The following is a 19,756-nucleotide window of genomic DNA, read 5'->3' as shown; positions in this document are numbered from 1 at the left end:
GAGCATCACCATGAGGAACATGCGATGTTGTCGTTGCTTTCACTCTCTATCCATGAAAATGTCGAGCAACCACCTTCTCCCCTAATTACGCATAGTTATTACATGTTGAGCGTCACATCTGTAAGGAGCGGAGAGGATGAGCTACGTGCTTTCATGCATATCATGTTTAGATATTGCTTTTCATGTCATCTATCTTAACTTTGATTGAAAGTAGACATGCTCTAACGTGGATGACTCATTTTCATGACGTTTATACATACTTCAACCTTTTTATATGGCATGTTAGATATCGCCTCACTAATTCCCAAATACCTCTTGTCCTATTATATGCATGTACTCAATATGGCTGAGTAGTGCAATGGTTTTCAAATTTGTACAATCTTTTTTTTTCTGCGGTAGAAATTCTACAATCTAAAGTTTAGCAAAAAAGATATACTATGTTTCGACTCTTTATTTACATACATTACTTATGAAAGAAATCTACTATACTCGTAAAAATGAACGGACAGGGCAACGTGTGGCATCAACGGTTTAGCTCTTCACTATCACTTACCATGAACTCATGTATATCAAGCAAAATTCTCCCAATTTTAGTTGAATTCCATAAACATGCTTGGTAACTTCAACAAATGTGGGACCCTCTAGTTGCAATTATAGCTCAAAACGCTTTAATTTTCTGACAGAAGCGTGTGGCGGCGAGACATGACAACTCACTATACTACAGACTACATCGAATAAAGTTGGCTCAGGGCAACCCCAGAGCCTTAAAGGTGTGGATCGGTGTCTCCTCGTGTCATGTGGGTGAGAATTCTCCAGTGACCATGAGCATGTGTTTTTTGAGTCGATCGAGAATGCCCAAAGCAAAAAACAATAAGGTAGAGAGACATATGGCAAGGGAAAAAGATAATAGGAATAACATGAAACAAATTGAGTATTGTTCATGCAAGCATGTTACTTAGAATATCAACATTTCTGTGATATCAGTCACATATGCTAATATCTATATGTTTGAGCCAACGTCACATAGTAATAGTGCGCACTACTAGGGGGGATGGAGTGGGCGCAGGGCTGCAGCCTGCAGCAGGGATGCACGTGATGCTTATATACCTGATAAGTGTCAAACCAATATCTAATGCAACTTTGCTTCAACAAAATTTCTCTCGTCTTAGCACATTTTTGCATCTCAACTCGTAGTTTGCACTATGGGGTGCTAGAACTATTATAGTACAAATCATATTATTACAAGTGACCCACTAATAATTTGTTGAAAACATATTAATTCTAAAAGTATGAACATCGGCGAACCAACCTGTGGTTAGATGGTTAGAGAAACAGTGATATCTCTAGCCAACCAATGTCCAAGTCCTAATGCTCGCATTTATTTCTGGATTTCCGGCGATGCGTTTTCAGTAGGAGGAGATTTTCCCATCGACGACGAGGCGCATACGGTGACTTTGTAAATCTCAAGATGATATGCCGGCTCAATCTCTCAGAGATGTTTATAGGGGTAGGATGTGTGTATCTGGTTCATAGGGGCGAATGTATGAGCGCTTACGTCTGTTGTTCAAAGAAAAATAATATAAACATAGAAAACTTGAAATGGAACTCGTGAAACTTGGTCGTAAGAAGCACAAGAATGTGTCTATTTTAAAATAAAAAGAACAACAATTAAATGTTGTGGGATACATAGAATTCCGTGAGATTATCAAGAAAATTCTTCCATCGGAGGGCCGAAAGAGAGCTGCTACACAGCCGACGGGTTCTGAACGATCTTGAGACGATGCAGCACATCTCGCCATCGATGCGTAAAGCGAAAATGAACAGGACCATTCAATTCTTCAATCGTCCGGAGTTCGGCCAGCAACTGTCGTGTGTACAGTAATTCCGGGGCCGAAAACGCATTCAACTTGAGCGTAGACCAATGATGAAGGCGGATCTCAGGCCGCACTGTCCAAACTCCAAAGCAGGGGAAGCCAAAGCTACCGTACCGTCCAACCAGTCACCAGGAGTCATCTGCCACTAGTCCATGACAACTGGGCCACGATGTACCTCGGGCCCACAAGTCATTGACTGTTCATCCAAACCACGCTCCCGAGCCGCGGGTGTGCAGCGCACCGAACAGCCACCGGGAGAACACTTCCGTTTCTGACACACCCCCACCACCCCCCGTCGCATCGCCGTCGCGACGGCGCTCCTACAAATTCACCGACCATGTCGGCCTCCTGACCCGCCGCTATCCCGGATCCCGATGCCCCAGGCCCGAATTCCAACAACCACCGCCCGCTCCACTTCGTCCCTAGCTCGAAGCCTACGACCGGGGGCGCAGGGCCAAACCCTGCCCTAGGGTTTGGGTTTCGAGCCGGATCGATCCGGCCAGGGTTCGGCGGAGCGGCTTTCAATGGGGGATCGGGACGAGGAGGAGGAGCTCCAGATGGCGCTCCGCATGAGCCTCCACGGCTCGCCGCCGGCGCAGCCCGAGCCCAAGCGCAGCAAGCCCCCATCGCCCGCCGGGGAGTCGCCTGAGGCGGAGGCACGCCGCAAGCAGCGCGAGCTCATGGCGGCCGCCGCCGAGAAGCGCCTCCGCTCCGTGGCCCCGCCTGCCGCCGTCGCCCCGCCCGTCGCCGTCGCCCCGCTTTCCGCCGTCGTGGTGCCGCCGCCGTCCCAGCCGACGGCCGTGGTGGCGGAGCAAACTTCCGCCCCGGAGGACGTGAAGGTGGAGTCGGAATCAACCGTGGTACCTATGGAGGATGTGAAGGAGGCGGAGGTGGAGTTGGAGGTTGATGTGGGAGAGGAGGAGAAAGGGGAGGAGTTGCATCCGGAGCTCGCCGAGAAGCTCTGGCTTATGGTGTTTGGGAGCGGGGTTTCAAAGGCAGTGCTGGCGCAGTGGAGCAATCAGGGTATCAGGTGAGCTTTTGTTTGGTACTTCAGTCTCATTAATATATGTACATGGGTGAAAAACAGATGCATACTTTGATTTCTGGAGCACTTACCGATTCACCGAAATAGAAATCTGGCATTAACGTGTGATTCCTGAATAGGATATGGGATGTGTGATATAGGATGAGTGATATCCGGTTTTGTAACTCAACTATTCGGATACTATAATCTATGATATCCGGGACAAACTAACTTGCTCAGCCTATAGATCTTAGCCCACTGCTCATATCCCGCCTTTTTGAAGGCCTGACCCATTGCTTGTGTGGCTATCAACCTTGCTGATGCTGTACTTTACCTATTTTTCTTGGAAAGGCACCTTTGGTAGGTTAATTTCACATTGTCTTGCACGGTACATGTCATCCAGTGTCATTGTACAACAAGTGGAAACCATATATTTACGAGTTAATTTGCCTTGTTGAATTATTGATGCAGTTGCATTTTGGAAATGGTATGGTTGATTGATCTTTATATTGCCATATAAATGGTTTATGTTTTATACAGTTCTTATTTGATTAACTTTCGTGCCCGGCAATATTTGCATTTGTACTCATATCGGGCACGGCACGTGTCCAACTCTGACTCCCACGGAAAAATGTGGTTTAGGGTACGAAATGAGCGATATCTGTCCATATCCGCTCTGGTTTCACCTCCCATATCTGTAAGATGATGGCCTTTCGTGACTTCGTTGCTTTCATTGTCTAAGTAGACACGTGTTGCTTTCATTGTCTAAGTTTCTGTTCTGATGGGCATGGTGATGGGCACCTAGAAATTAGCGTTAGACACGTGTTTATGAGATTAGGGTTTAGTGTCCCACTGTCCCTGAATACTGGAGGATTGGGTGTCAATCAATGGTTCAATGTTCCGTGAAGACAGACTGATGTGGACATACATTGTGTATTTTAGTTGTTTCTGCGAGCGTATGATAGTCATGATTCAAAGTGATCGTACATGGTTATGTGTATCTTTGAGGATCGAATCATGGTAGGAGACTAAGAGAACAAGAGGTTGTCCTTGAGGTTACTCAGGTTGGCATCTGGGCATGCTTAACTGTACTCATTTATACTACCTCCATCCGGGTTTAAAGGGCCGGCCGACCGATTCTCCAGGACCAAGGCAGCACAGCGGTACACAAAGCAACGCGCCATAATTTGCTCCAATTATTAATGCGTTATCGTTAGCCTTCCTCCAAATTCGCCAATCAGCAAGTCTTGCGCGCAGCCGCACGGCCAGCCAACCAGCGCGCTCACATTCCTGCTCTTTCACCCGTTCCCACGTATCCCAGAACTAATGCTTGTTAATCCACGTGAATTAGCACAGCGCAATAAACACCCGGCCTAAAAATCCGGACTGTGCGCCGTGCTCCTCTGGCACTTTAAACCCGGACGGAGGTAGTAGTATACATATGAAACATTGGCATAGAATATATGGAGAACACAAATTTGGTAGTTAATAAATACTCCATGCATGGCAAAATGTAAGTTCCATAATTTTTTCTTTTCTCGTGGCAGAATAGATGTGCATGGAGATGTGTTCTCTGACTTACATTTACGTTTTGTTTCTTGTCGGTATTGTTAAGTTAAACATTGGTAGTACCTCTCCATTTTCCAACCCAATTATGAGAAACGTTCTATATATCATGGCAGTTTCAATCGCAGAAACCAGAAATTAAAGATGACACTGGTTGTGCTCTATAATTTAATATTCATGCCATACATGATACATGAGCTTCCAGTACAGTGATCTGGTGGAAGCATATTCAAGTTGGACGCGAGAAATATTGGGTTAGAGCCGGCACCGCAGCGCTGGCTGCTTGCTGGCCAGAGGGTTGGGATGTTTCACTGATTCCCTGAGGACCTTGTTTTTCTGCCTTTTTTCCTTGCCTCTGCCCGCCTGGTTGTGTGATTAGCTTTATTCCACCATTTAAATACAACGAGATGTCGCGTTTTCTCGAAAAATGGTTCACTTTCCTGTGCTCTTCCTGCTTCCTGCCAGGGTCTGGAATCCAGTTTTTACCGGTTACCAGCGGGGTTTGGTCAAATTCTGATGATTTTGGATTTCAGAATTTGAAATAAACAAAACAAAAGGTCTCATCAACCTCAATTTTTAAGTAGTTATTGTTAATTCATGCTTCTTCGTATATATTATAGCTTCTTGCCGTATCCATTCTGGATGTGATCATATCAGCTACAAAATACTGCATACTTTTAATAAAGGAATTTAAATTCAAAATAAACCATCCGATTTATATTACCTTGGCACTGTCCCATTCCTGGCAGTAACTGGCCGGTACTGCCAGGAAATGGAACCCACCCTGGATAAGAACTTGTGTCAGGTTGGCATTACAAAAGATGGGCGTTTGTCATGGGTAGCTAATACCATGTCTGATGTCATCAAAGGTAACTTTGTTAGGGGTATTTGTGAAAATAAGTGCTGCTGGAGTTGCAAATATCTTCATAATTATGCGTTGGTAGTTGAGAAAAATAGTTTTGTAGTGATCAAAGGGCCTACGTGCAACAATTATAAGCCACTGCTATTTTTTTTGCCTGGGAACAGTATGGGAGAACCGTACAGCACAGAGCATCAAGCATTTCAGGTGAAACGCTGTCCTTCATGAGCTACAGTTCTGAAATGGACTTTTTTTTCTTCTAAGCTTTCTACGATTGACTTGATCAATTTTATTTTGTTTCTCTGAATCCAACTTGGATCCCATGTCTTCACTCTCCTCACATCAAAGGGGCATTTTAGTTTGAATAAGTTTTTGTGCAACTGACTTAACACGAAGTTTTAAGTATGCGTTTGGTATGTTGGTGCTCCGAGTCTGAGTTAAAAGTGTGATTATTTTGAATTATGACTCTGATTGCTGGCAAGTTCTAGCCATGAAGTAGGAAAATTTCCAGATTTGACAGTTAACAGGAATTTGCATGCCTGTGCCATTAGAAATTAACGCACACAGTTTCTTGGAAATATCGTAGCATTGATCCTACCGTACCTTTCATTGCAGTCACACAATTGAATGCTATTTTTCTAATTATTGTTAAAATGTATGCAGGTTCAGCTCTGACCCAGAAACAGCTATGGGACTGGTACAACATGAAGGTGGCCCTTGTGGTGTCTTAGCTACAGTGCAGGTACATCATTGTTGCTTTAGCTAATTGTGTTTGATTGAGTGTTATTGTGGGCATTTTTGGTGTCTAGAATTGCCCTACATGTTTCCTTGCCTTAACTGGGTGTCACTTCAGTTGGACTGCCTAAACTTGGTCAATACTATGAACCGCCAACTCAACACAGAGCTAAACTGAGGAGGGGTCAACACTGATTGGTGTATGATTAAGTAGTCATTTCAATTCACAGTTAGCCAAAAAAAGTTCCACATAGTGCTACTTAACCAAGGGAGTATACAATCGCAGGAGGGGCCAAGGCCCAGGTTGGTCTCAACCAAGCTCTGCCCCCACGCCTAAGCATCCTGTGTAGTGACCCTGATGAATTGAACAGACATGTAAGAGATAGGTTGGAGCATTCTGCCGTTACTTAAATTTCTTTCCTACTTACAAAGATTTGAGTTGGTGTTTAGTTCACTCACTCTCCATTCTACTCACACCTGGGACTAACAATCTTGCAAAAGTCACAAGTATAAATGCACTCCATACTCGCACGTGGGAGCATCGCCCTGGGAAATGGCACAAATAAATAGTTGCACACTTACTCGTATAAGTAAAAAGTATGCTCTTACTCATGTGGGACCAGTGTTCTTGTAAAAGGCACAGATTAACACACAGGATGAACCTCAAACTCCTGATGAATAGAACAGACGAGTAAGAGATAGGTTGTAGCATTCTGCCGTTACTTAAATTTCTTTCTTACTTGCAAAGATTTGAGTTGGTGGTTGAGTTCACTCCTCACTCTCCATTCTACTCACACCTGGGACTAACAATCTTGCAAAAGTCACAAGTAATAAATGCACCCCATACTCGCAAGTGGGAGAGTCGCCCTGGGAAAAGGCACAAATAAATAACTGCACACTTACTTGTATAATTAAGCAAGTATGCTTTTACTCACGTGGGACCAGCGTTTTTGTAAAAGGCACAAATTAACACATACAGGACGAACCTCAAACTCAAAACGTTGCTATGGGTTTTACCTTCCAGCACTCTAACCAACCAACTCTTCACATGCTATACAGTAGCATATAGAGCAAACGATTTGACTTATTCAAACGGGATGAAAGATGCCATTGCGCTACCATCTTTCTTCCTCAATCACCTCCCATGTGTCGCCTCTCTTCCCTATGCGTATCCTTTCCCAATCTTGCAACCCTCCCATGGTTGTTTCAGTTGCTTCAGGGCATCACTGCCTGCAACTCTTCCCTGCCATTTCGCTCTCTTTTTTCTAGCTGGATCTCGTGCAGCGATCAAATCACACGTACGCCTTCCCATTAATCTTCCATGTCGGGTGGCTAACTCAGATTTTTTGGTTTTGTAATAATGCAGAGGCACTGAGCTAGTTATGCCAAAAAACATTTAAAGCTGAGTAGCTCTACCGGTCGACCTTTTTTCTTCTTCTAGAGTTCACCTTGGTCCAATTTAAAATCCCATTTCCTGATTTTTTTTACACTAATTTATCCTGATGAACAAACCCTATCGTTGGTGGTCACAAATCTGTGCTTTTCTTAGTAAGGTCTGGTAGGACCGCTGGGGCATTCTGCTGTCACATTAAATCAGTAGAGAAGTTTGGTCACAGCTGAGCAGCTTATCTGACTTATACCTTTTGCTTGTATATAAGCCATATGATTTTTTTTTCTAATTTGTCACAGTAATGTGTTTATATACAAGATCTAACTATTTATTTTTCTATCTGTGCAATTGTTTCTGCTCTCAGCAAGCTCAACATTTCTGATGGCTACTTTCTTATGTTCTCTTTTTGCAGGCATATGTCCTTAAATATCTTCTGTTTTTCTCTGATAATTTGGGTAACCCAGAGGTCAGTGACCCGTCATTTGCTCTGGGACAAAGACGATTTTATCAGAGTTCTTTTGCTGCAAGGGATGATTTTTCTTCTCTTACCGAGGATGGAAAGACGAGGTGGTTTCTTTTGCTCCTTGAAAACCACACTGATGCCAGTGTTGTCTTTTAGCTAATTATCTATTCTGTAATTCTTCTGAACCACCGTTCTTGATTATGAAAATAAAAACATAGCAGACTGACGTGGGAGATTAACAATTTTTTAATTTAAGCCCATGACCTTTCTTAGTTAGTTCTCTATTCATGTGTTTGTGACAGATCCCTTGATTTACCAAACTAAAAGCCATATTTCAGTGAACTATTAAAAATCCATGCCATTTTATTACTTTATTGAAACAACAGAAATGCTCTAAACGTTTATTCCGTGGAGAACCTAAATGCTTCCATACCTATTATTTCCCCACGTCGTTAATATTTTAGAATTGATGATATTCTAAATGTACTATGAAACATTATATAGTTTGCAGAATTGTACTTATTATTCTTGATACTCAAACGGCTGTTTATTAATTGATTTTTTTTTACTAGAGCATTGGTTCATGCTATGGTGGAAATTCTATTTTTATGTGGAACTGGGAAAAGAGCTGTTGTTGCATTCATTGGAGGTGTCACTCGTGAGGTAAGTGGACTTGATAACAACCAGGTGCTTATAAGCTTTGAGATGCTTCAAAGTTGATTATACTTCCATATACAGCTTGCTGACAATCTCTTTTGGAACGTACAACAGAAAGTTGATGCTGCTTTGGAAGGCCTTTCTCTTGAATCGGCAATTGATTTCCAGAAAGTTCTTAGAATAAGTACGTTTACCTCAAGGAAGGATGCATTCAACATGCTTCTGGCAAACATTCCTCTGTTTCAAAGTCGACTGGGTGCCATGTTATTTCTTATCTCTTCTTTACTTTCGCGGGGACTGGTATGTCTATGTCTATGTTTTGTTGTGTGCATCATGTTTTTTTTTGCTTGCACAATTAAATAAATTGCAAATTCAGTGGTGTATTTGAACTTCAATCAATTTTGAACCAGGATTGTATCCAAGCAGATAGGGATGATCCAAGCCAACCATTGGTCACGGCTCCATTTGGGCATGCTTCTCAGGTACAGATAGCATTATCAACTCCAGTATTTTAGCACGAGTTGCTTACTGTAACACCCTGCCATTTAGTACCACACTGTCAGTTTAACTCGAGTTACACTTGCATATAAGTCTTGTTTGTGCAAGCGGTGTCTCTTCAGGTTTAACCCTTTTATGTGAAGTGAGGACAAACGTATAAACGTATAAGTAGGGTGTTTACGGATGCATGCCCACTCCATGATGAACAGGGCTGTTGGCTTCTTTGGGTCGCAGTGTATCGCACCTGACATAGCAATTCAGTGCTTACTGTAGGAATACAGTGCTGGAGTCACTTGAAAGCTATAAATATTGAACAACTTTTTATGTACTAGTACTGCCCATTATTATCAGTAATATCTATACATTACATTACAACCTAGTGTGGTCTTTTTCAGGAAATTGTAAATTTATTGCTTTGTGGAGAGGCTGTCCCAAATGTATTTGATGGCAAGATGGACCTTGGTGGCGGCATGTCCCTGAAAGGCATTCCAAATGATGTTGAAGTTGGGTTCCTTACCCTTCTGGAATCGCTAAATTTGTGCAAGGTTGGTCAGTACCTAAAGTGCCCGAAATGGCCTATATGGGTGGTGGGAAGTGAAAGTCACTACACTGTCCTTTTTGCCCTAAATCCCAACGTCCAAGAGGAGAATGAGCTGGAAGAGCGGGAATCCAAAATTAGGAGGGCATTTGATGCGCAAGACCAAAGTGGAGGTGGAGGCTTTATTGCGGTGGAGGGATTCCAGCAAGTTCTGAGGGACACCGACATAACATTTCCTTCTGACAAGCTCGACGATCTCTGTAATGCGGGCGTTATAGTATGGAGTGAGTTCTGGCAGGCACTGCTTCAGTTGGATAAAAGGGCTGGAGGCATGAAAGATCCAACTGGCCTTATGGGCAAGAAGCAATTCACTATCTACCACTTCAATGGAATTGCCAAGTCAGTGCTTAATGGGAGTGGAAACACAGGAGGAGGCTCAACTCCAATACAAAGACCTAGGATATGCAAGTTAAATGTCAGCGTCCCACCTAGGTGGACGCAGGATGAATACCTAGCTGATGTTGTAAGCTCATCGGCCAGCGGCAGCAAGAATGACAGTGTTCTTTCTCTTGCTCCACCAGTTCAGACTGCTTGTCAGCATGCGCCATTAGTGGACTGCATTAGAACTCGATGGCCACGGGCAGCTTGCAGTTGGTCTGGAGATGTGCCGAGTATCGTCTGATGCTTGAGTTCCAGTCGTATCGTTTGTTGGGCTGATTTCGAGCAGACTGCTTGGACTCCCATAGTGTTGGCCATGCCATGCAAAGTTTTGGAAGGGGCTGCTGGTGTTGTAATTGTTTAGCCTGATGAATATATGTTTTCCCCCCTTGACATGAATCCTTTTTATCGCGTCATCTTATCAGGGACATGAGTTTTCTTTTTTTCTTTTAATTGACATTAGATGTATACACCTTTTATGGATATGCTGTTAAGTCTCGAGGCACATTCTTTCCTGTACACAGATGATTTTGTTGTAGTTTATTTTATATCTGACACAGCTGATCGACTTGTTTGTTTTACATCTGACGGAGTTGTAAAAGTTCTATGATAGTGCTTACTTGTCCACCTTTTGATTTCTTATTTTCTTGCCTATAACCTTTCTTTCGTTGACCGAAAAAATGTTTCCCTTGCTTTTTTTTTTTTAACACAGACGCACATACACTCACTCGCTTATTTCAGTTGAACGTGTCCGTGTAGTTGATTTATGTATATAGTACTTGCGTCCGCTCTTTTGACGTGTTTGGTTCACACAACGGTAACGACTACGAGGCTGTTATGAGATTATTACGGTGGTACATTGGCGTAATGGATCAATCTGCAGTTTTGTTTGGGTCCAGTCAGCAACGACAAGCTCAGAAAACTGCTAGAGGAGCATGCCATGGCCAGCTAAAACAGCCTTCAGCCCCTCAAGATTCGAGTGTTCTTGCTCCAAGGGCTATGTCGTCATCCACCTCTTCGTCCTCCATGGTGAGCTTGGTGGCGAGGTGTGTCATATGCAGGATAGATGAACGGGCGTGAGAATTTGTTCGGGAAGAGGAAACGAACGAGGTGGGATTTGGGAACGTGGTTGCCTATAAAAAGAAAAGAGGTTAGAATCAATTTCGTACGATATCATGGAATAAAAGCCAAATCATAAGGGTAGAAGTGAAAACAAAATGTACAACTCATTGGATGGTTATAGGAGGACAGTGGTACACCTAATCTATCGAGGATCAAACCCTAGATTTGACGTTTTTGTGTCTCATGTTATAGCGAGGCGCCAATCTCTACATCGATCATGTGTGAAGTTTTGAATTGATGCACATGACTTTGCACCAAAAAAAAAAACACTCAGCGACCGCTCACTTTGATGTTTGTTTAGTGAGAGAAGAGTCGATCACGAGATGCTTTTAGCGATTGCATTGTGTTACAAAAATAGAAATTCAATCCATTTCGCACAAAATAGATAAATTATAATCAATCACACGGCGTAACCCTAAAAAAAATTAAATCACACATCGGCGCACGTAGGGCGTCGTTCCAACCGTCCGATTTAATGTTGGTCTGACAGATGAAGTTTCTCCGAGAAAAATAGAAGCAGCACAAGCGGTCTTTAAGGCTGGTCGTAATGATAGTATCATAGCTAGTATCATGCATGCCAACTAGGCAATTTTGATGAGGTGTCATATTATTAAATGAAGAAAGAGGTAATGGAGTATCATATCATGATACCGTATCATAATAAATGCTATGCTGCTTTGTGTAATACATACTAATATATGATACTCCCTATTACAACCAGCCTAACCTGCGGCTGCGGGCCCCTCTCTCCTCTCGCTACGCCGGCGATGAGCTGCTCGTCGGAACTCCCCTCCCCCTCGCCCAGACTCCGACCAACTCTCCACTCCCTCCCCTGAACCTCCTCCCCCCCACCTCCAAGCAGTCAGGCCTCCCGTCTCCACCCACCAATCATCGCCGCGCCATCTTGTCCAGCAACGCCTCTTCCGCCGTCGTGGCGCCACCCTGAAACCCCAAAGCCTCGGTGTCGTGATACCAAGGCCACGTTATCAGGGGCACACCACCACTACCCCGCCCCGAAATACCTGGGTGCCAGTGTCGCCACCATTGCGGCGGCGTCCCGAAACCCCTCGGTCTAAGGTAGTACAATTTCTGCCGCTCAGGGGTCACGGTCGTGGTGATGGGATTGAACGCCCGGAAGGAGTGCGCTGACAGGAGCAGGAAGACCGGCGAGATCACCTACCGCAACTTCTCCTGTTTCCCGCGAGGCCTTCAGGCCAGTGTGAAGCCGGGAAGCCACACCACGGCTGATGGCGCCAATGCCGGACCCGGCGACGGGCCGCAGTGCCCACCTCCATCGCCGGGCTCAACAAATCTGGCCCCAAGCTTGAGGTATACGCCTTCTAGCTGCGGCACAACTATCCATTCTTCGCCGCATCCTGCCTGCATGCCTACTTTTTTCCACCTGACATTTGGTTGAATCGGGGATGAGCCCGGACCGCTGAATTAATTCTACCGAGGGACTCAGAGGCAGTAGTATACAAATCCACCTTCGGAATGAGGTTATGAGCAAGTGCCAATTATCTGTGAACACTTCGCCTGAAAATGGAGTTGCTGGTTTTCTGATAAGTTTATGACAATCTTCATCTTTTGCTACTAAGAATTCCATAACCATGTTGATTCAACACGCCTCAACCACTGATTGTAGTTAAGACTAGTAATTTGCTACCAGAAGTTGTGGGCTAGCCTATTTAACTGCTACTAGTGTTCTGTCCTAGTCCAATCTGTCTTCTGTCAGTTTTCCTTTCGAGTATTTCATACCTTCTGCAGTCTTTACAGGGTTAACGCTCACTAATTAATTCTCTTTCTTCATCAAAATGGCAAAACTCCTGCCACTAATGGAAGAAAAAAAAGGTATCTGGATACAAAGCGGACAACGATCACTAGTCAAATCGTACTATATCCGTGCTTGCATCCATTTTGTAGAAGATCACGTAGACAACCAACCAATAATTTATGTCAAAAATACTTTGATGAGAATCCAAATGATTGCTATGTATATTATACAACAATATATCCTGAAAAACCTTATCTCAGTTCATTTAGTTTCAGAAATGCTAACTTGCCACTGGTATTTCAGGGTTTAGACAATCACTGAAGGGAAGCTCTGCTCCATCATTGCAGCAACCTGTCTTCATGAAGCTCCGAGGTATGTTGCAGTTTGCCTGCCTCTTGTGAAGCTTGGTCCAGGTGCCCATCAACTACTTGAACATATACAAGATATTGCGGTCAGAAATGCTAGCAATGAATGGTGATGTTCCATAGGATTTATCGGTAATATAAAAAATGTACTTGTGACAAAACCTGAAGTGCTTAACATGTCTCTGTTTATTTTCTTGGATTCCAGGCTTCCAGCATGACAAATAATTGTTCTTGAATTAAGATGTTTGCGTAAATAAAGTCGTGCTTACATGTTGAATGTTGATTCCCTGCAATAGCTTGAAGTAGTCTTGGCATTGGGGGTATGTTGACTTCAAGAAGGCCTTCAAGACTTTGAACAACGTCACCCATTGTGGGTCGATCAAACTCGTCATCTTGAATACACCAGCATGCAATCTTCAAAGCTCTTTCCACCTGTTCCAAATGGGCATCGCCATGTAGATTGATGTCCACCAGACTCCCCACACCCCCCTCCAGTAGTTTGTTTGCAACTTGCACAGGGAAATAGACATAATCATCACCGGTTGTATACTGTCTACCTGAGTTCCTCTTCCCTGATACAATTTCCAACAAAACCATGCCATAGCTGTAGACATCAACTTTTGCTGTAATAACAGTTCCGCTAATCCATTCAGGTGCTAGATATCCAATTGTTCCTCTCATTGTAGTGAGAACTCGACTAAAATCCCTTCCGAGAAACTTTGCCATCCCGAAATCTGCTATTTTCGGAACAAATGACGCATCTAGAAGTATGTTCTCTGGCTTAATGTCGCAATGTATGATGCAATCCTGGCAACTATCATGCAAGTAGACCAGTCCTCTAGCAACTCCAAGAGCTATTTGATGCCTAATGCTCCATTTCAAAATTGTACCATTATTGTGAAATAAATGAGCATCAAGAGAACGATTTTGCATGTGTTCGTAGACAAGCAACCTACCGTCACCCTCAGTACAAAAGCCAATTAGATTAACTAGATTGATATGCTGAATGAAGCCAATTGATCTCACTTCAGCTCTGAATTGCTTCTCTCCTTGGCAAGCACCATCAAGCCTTTTAACTGCTATGGCAGTGGAGTCATCTAGAAACCCCTTGAATACAGAACCAAAACCACCTGCCCCTAGCTTCTCGGAGAAGTTTTTTGTTGCACGTTGCAAATCAACATATCTAAACGCAATAATGCCCCCACCACCTTGAAGGTTTTCCATTCTATGAGCAGACAACCTCTTGTTCCTCTTAATCATCAGTAGCAAGAAGAGTGACAATAAACCGCAGAAAGCAACACTTGCACCAATTGCTGTGCCGATGATTATCCGTCTTCTGTTGCTTTCCAACCTTTGTACCTCTCTGTTGGCTAGGCGCATGTAAAGAGTGGCTTTGTTAGTATTTGTAGTATCATCACATTGTTGCTGCTTCACATTAATAATTTCACCATTCCAAATAAAACATCCATTGACACCATAGGAATATGCAGTGCAAGTGCAGCTGCCCATGCAAACTTCGGTACATTTATCTTCACTTGTAGCATCTTCTGTGCTGTGTCCGTTATTGGGCAATCCAACACATGTGATAGGGTAGAACCTGTCTTCCTCACTTATGCTTTTGTTGATACCGCAATCTAATGGAGTATTTCTCACACAGCCGCCTGTTCGATCATCTAGCTCCCAGTCACTAGGTGATCTTATGGAGAATCCTTTCATACAGTTGCAGAATGGAATTGTATTATCATTACAAATTGTGAATGGTCCACAAACAGCAAATACATCACATTGAACTCTGGGTTGGGCATAGGTCATCACCCAGTCTTGTGAGCTCTCAAGCCAAAGGAAAGATTTTGTTTGACCTGAGACATCCAACAGATGATGGAAAATGATTGTCTCGTCTAGTAAGTTATACGTGAAGTACTTCTCTTGGTCATTGTCGACAAATGTAAAATTTACAACAAAAGGGCCTGCCATCTCTGGTATTGACGGAAAGTATTGGCCGTTCCATACCCCACTCGACCAATATGGTATGGACGAGTTCAGCTGTGTAAAGATGTACTGATTGGCACCACTTGGGTCTAATTCTTCACCATATCTGCCAGGGGCTAGGTCAATCAAGTTCTTCCTAGAAACCAGACGGCGATTCAGACCCGTGACCTTGTTCCAACCTAGTTTTATACCAGGAAGGAAGGTATTTGTGGGGTAATCAAAGCTCTGCCACAACACATTTGATGAGTTCGAGGAGTTCTGTAGGATGAGGTTTCCGCTGTTCAATAGCGTAGCAATGGTATTGTTGCTTGTGGTATTCGTGTGGGTAGACCAGATGATGGACATAGTGACTTGGTTTAAGATGACGAGGTTGCCATCACTGGATATTATCAGCTCCGATGTGGTGGTGTCTGTAACTGGGTTATGATCGTTTGCTACCCATACCGGAGTTAGCTTGGGGACGTTGTTGTACCATATGCCTAGGTACCAGTTCAGGGTGTTGTGGGAGGACTTACTGCCTGTCTGGAAGAAGCCGAGAGCAAACTTGCCGTTATTAGAGATGATCCTGTCGTTGCCGACAAGTGCTTGCCTAGATGTAATGGCGTCCATGGCAGCAGAACATCCAGGGAAGTGTAGGGACAAGAAAAACCCGAAATAGATGAGGAAGAGATGCATGCTGAATGGCCTGTAGAGCTAGCCAAACATCAAGAAGTTTGGTTAGAATTGGATACTTAAAACACTGGGCAACACCAAACGTCATGGTAAAGTCAAGCCCTCCCCTCTATGACCGTGATAGATATCCCTAATTTACTAATCAAGTGGCATGCCATCTTTGCTAAATCCAACACTTGCAGAAAAAGGAATATGTGGAAAGTGGTAGTTGACCACATGTTGCACACTAGATTAAAAAAACAATGCCTGATTGTGACAAGATGGCTAACCAGTGCACTTTTTTCTGTTTCGTTGGCCTCATCCAACATTGTGTTCTCATCCTCTCAAATTCTTGCATTTGTGATTTGCTATGGGAACCAGGGAGGAAGGGACTGACCCTCACCTCTCATGTTTGCTACTATAAAAGCGTAAAGATGAACAAAGAATATAGAACAATGACTTAGAGGCACCACTGCATGTTTAAATGCACCACATGCATGTTTAAATGGCTCAATCAGCTCCAGAAACAATGGAGGTAACTAATGAATAATACGACAGCTAGGTCTTGGATGCTATGTTTTAAAGGCGTCCGTAAGGCGACGCCTAGGCGACGCCTAGGCGTCGAGGCGCCCCCCCAGCGCTTTGCGCTTTAGGCGCCTAGGCGTCCGCTTTAGGCGCCTAGGCGTCGCCTAGGCGTCGAAGCGCCCCCCCAGCGCCTTAAAGCAAGGCGTCGCCTTAAAAACATAGCTTGGATGACCTCAGTAGAAATACCAAGTTATGGTGTCAAGTTATGGTGTAACCACGGGTGACACCATTGAATTGTGCTGACCTGTTCACCATAGGCCACTTTCATGTTTAGCTGGGTCATGTCCGTGTGGCTTCCTTGTGACACCTGGAGCTTCCCTTGGGTCGACTGTTTCTCTGCATCGAAGATTTATGACATCTCCCTCCAACACGTTTGAGCTCCGATTTACTCTTCCTAGATATGGAAGTCGAACTGCTCATCCAAGCTCAAGGCGTTTGCTTGGCTCCTTTTGAATGATAGGCTCAATCCTAAGGACTTGCTCGAACGATGACACATCCAGATCAATGGAAGTTCTAGTTGCATTTTATGTAACGCGGGAGATGTTGAATCCTGCTACTACCTGTTCTGGAAATGCGGCTTCAGCACAGATTGCTGTGCGACTATTGATTCACCCCTCAACTCTTACCAGTGGAAGGCATGATTATCCAGGCTAGACAGAACTTCAGCTAGTCCTTCAATGTTGTTGCGTGGAACATATAGAAACAGAGGAATGCTAAGATCTTTGATAATATCAATCCAAGTTTAGCCTCCTAGTCTTTCCTTTTCAAGAGAGACATCTTCCTTCTTTCTTACTGAGTGAACGCTGAACTTGAGGCTCCTCTTAGGCCATGCCTTGTTCATCTTGCTACTTCTCTTCCCCTTCCTCTTGTATATTCCTCTCCCCACTCTCTGTATATACTAGATGACACCCCGCGTGTTTCTGCGGGAGTTGGTTGCAATATATTTCGATGATATTTGGTTGTATAGAACAGGAAATTGGGATTAATAATATGAGAACTGAAACTGAATATATATATGATTTTATTGTATTTGATTATTGTGTAGTTGTGAAACATTTATTGAATACAAGTAGAATAATAAAATAGAAATGGCTGATCCTTTTCCCATGCATGGTTGTATGTTGAGGTGTGCTTTTTCCCATGCATGGTTACACATCAAGGTGGCATGTTTGCATATGTTGACAGAAATAGGTTAGTGGGGATCACCTATTTACTCCCTCCGTTCCAAATTAATTGAAATTCTAGGTCTGTCCTAAGCCAAACTTGTTTAAGTTTGACCAAGTCAGAAAAATGTGCTAACATCTACAACACCAAATTAGATTTATAAAGTATATTTTGTACTATGTATATTTGATACTTTAAATCTTAGCATATTTTTCTTTAGACTTGGGACAAATCTAGAACTTCAATTAATTCGGAATGGAGGGAGTTGTTATATAGGATTTCCCTATTGTAAATATATCTGATCTTTAATTAACTATTACTTTTGGCTCTTTCCTACAGTTTTATTTCAAAAAGTATTGCATTGTTCACGATAGACACATGCTGTGATTAGCTGCAGTATCTTGAGGTCGACTAGCTAGTACCACAACCTGTATTAATTGTTCAGCATAGCCAGTATATTGAAATGTGTATATCCTTAGGCCAGCAGTTAGGCAGGCTGCTGTGGTTTTCTTTGTCAGGTAGCACGTCTACTCCATATAGAAACCCTGTTTGCAGCATACCTTGTTAAGTTTCATACATTATATTACTTTATATATAAACCATTGTGAATGGAAGTTTTGATTGATGTGAGCTGGGATAAGATTGGGAAACGGCTTAGGAAAACTGACGAGGTAGCAAGCTATTTTTGTACAACTAATGGGTGCAGAGAAACTTATATGCATGCTTGGTCATATACATGCCATGTTAGTTTCAGGCAAAGCAATTAACATCTTAACCAACAAGTAGAGGTCTCTCAGTGCAAAGAGATCATACATTTTACAAACGGTAAGTTCATTCACAAGATAAGGTCCCCTTCCTTTGTACTTCATCATAGATTTTACATTTTGCTAACTTGTGCGCGACATTCTTCTCCACTTCTAAGCTGCTTCGTGTTTTGGACGTTTTCTGGCAACCTGATGTCCGCCATGCTATGTTTTTAAGGCGACGCTTTGCTTTAAGGCGCTGGGGGGGCGCCTCGACGCCTAGGCGACGCCTAGGCGCCTAAAGCGGACGCCTAGGCGCCTAAAGCGGACGCCTAGGCGCCTAAAGCAGACATATTTGCAAAGCGCTGGGGGGGCGCCTCGACGCCTAGGCATGGCATGAAACCTACCACTGAGATCTACTCCGTTTTGTTGCTACCATAACTTAGTGGAAGCCTAACTGGGACCAATAAACAGGTTCTGGTCAGTTACCCTATGCCTGGCCCTGGCAGTGGAAGTCATGAGTGAGTGAGAATGGACTCTCACTGCACCACTTTACAAGTGCGACTGCACATATCTATGGGCGTTGCCAGAGGATATGCAACCTTGCACTGGTAACTACTTCACACCTGCAAGTTCAGTTTTGTTATATGATGTGGTGATCTAGATGTCTAGCTATCAACCTATCACAGTGTTCCACAAGTGTCACTTGGGGTTTTGTTATCTAAGAGTGAAATGTGGGTCTCCATAGAAACTCTAACCCTAGGGTTTCGTTTCACTCGCTCGCGTACAGAAGGTTTGAAACTCTAACCCTGCTGGATCTTAATCTCCTGCCCATTGCTCTAGAAAAGTTAATTCTGGATTTCATCTGCGACTTAAACAATTGGATTTGAAATTCGATACCACATCCCGCCAAACCAAAAACTGCCAACGAATGTAGGGGATATGAGAATGGTGGCTTCTTGAACAAAGGCTCTTTGCTGCTCTGCAACTTCTCGATGACCGCAGTGCAATGCAACATCTTCATATGAGAGCACTGAACCAAAATGCAGTGTGGTCTATTGGAGGCCTCCACTCAATCTTAAATGTCATATTTAAGCCTTTCTATATTCTTACCTGCCATTCGGGATCCTTGTTTATGTACTGAATAGCAGCTAGATAGAATTCACTGTTAATGTGATTCATCTAGTCAATTCATAAACTTCCCTTCCAGACTTCGCAATATTAGCACCTTTTTTCCTTGTATTTTTATTAGGGCATGTACAACGCCATCTACTCAGCCATCTGTAAGGCATGACACGTAGGATTTTTATCTAGGTGGAGG

General features: G+C 43.5%; 2 protein-coding genes and 1 long non-coding RNA gene across 3 annotated transcripts in view; 2 read left to right on the top strand and 1 right to left on the bottom strand.

Annotated features, from left to right (window-relative positions):
* The first annotated feature begins 2,128 nt into the window (after nucleotides 1–2,128).
* Nucleotides 2,129–10,623, top strand: LOC119355141 (ubiquitin carboxyl-terminal hydrolase MINDY-3-like). Its single transcript, XM_037621919.1, has 7 exons — nucleotides 2,129–2,904; nucleotides 5,987–6,065; nucleotides 7,861–8,015; nucleotides 8,484–8,574; nucleotides 8,683–8,868; nucleotides 8,979–9,050; nucleotides 9,462–10,623. Exons 1-7 carry the CDS (start codon nucleotides 2,399–2,401, stop codon nucleotides 10,284–10,286), a joined length of 1,914 nt encoding a protein of 637 aa, XP_037477816.1. The 5' UTR covers nucleotides 2,129–2,398; the 3' UTR covers nucleotides 10,287–10,623.
* A 1,282-nt stretch (nucleotides 10,624–11,905) lies between these two features.
* LOC119355140 overlaps nucleotides 11,906–19,756 on the top strand; it is a 10,187-nt gene continuing 2,336 nt past the window's right edge. The window contains exons 1-2 of the long non-coding RNA XR_005171469.1: nucleotides 11,906–12,493; nucleotides 13,242–13,310. This is a non-coding gene — a long non-coding RNA (uncharacterized LOC119355140). The remainder of the gene's footprint in view (nucleotides 12,494–13,241; nucleotides 13,311–19,756) is intronic.
* LOC119355137 (G-type lectin S-receptor-like serine/threonine-protein kinase At2g19130) lies at nucleotides 13,229–16,334 on the bottom strand. Its single transcript, XM_037621918.1, has 2 exons — nucleotides 13,573–16,334; nucleotides 13,229–13,362 (listed from the first exon to the last, which is right to left on the bottom strand). Exons 1-2 carry the CDS (start codon nucleotides 15,965–15,967, stop codon nucleotides 13,277–13,279), a joined length of 2,481 nt encoding a protein of 826 aa, XP_037477815.1. The 5' UTR covers nucleotides 15,968–16,334; the 3' UTR covers nucleotides 13,229–13,276.

Source organism: Triticum dicoccoides, chromosome 2A (assembly GCF_002162155.2).
Source record: "Triticum dicoccoides isolate Atlit2015 ecotype Zavitan chromosome 2A, WEW_v2.0, whole genome shotgun sequence".
Classification (NCBI taxonomy): domain Eukaryota; kingdom Viridiplantae; phylum Streptophyta; class Magnoliopsida; order Poales; family Poaceae; genus Triticum; species Triticum dicoccoides.
This window is presented reverse-complemented; position numbering and strand designations above follow the sequence as displayed.

Bases quoted from the DNA above. Each gene is read 5' to 3' on its own strand.
- LOC119355137 (XM_037621918.1), bottom strand. From the start codon at position 15,967: ATGCATCTCTTCCTCATCTATTTCGGGTTTTTCTTGTCCCTACACTTC. The intron at 13,363-13,572 runs GTAAGCACGACT...ATGTTCAAGTAG, and splicing joins AGGGAATCAACATTCAACAT to TTGATGGGCACCTGGACCAA.
- LOC119355141 (XM_037621919.1), top strand. From the start codon at position 2,399: ATGGGGGATCGGGACGAGGAGGAGGAGCTCCAGATGGCGCTCCGCATG. The intron at 2,905-5,986 runs GTGAGCTTTTGT...AAATGTATGCAG, and splicing joins TGGAGCAATCAGGGTATCAG to GTTCAGCTCTGACCCAGAAA. The intron at 6,066-7,860 runs GTACATCATTGT...CTCTTTTTGCAG, and splicing joins GTGTCTTAGCTACAGTGCAG to GCATATGTCCTTAAATATCT.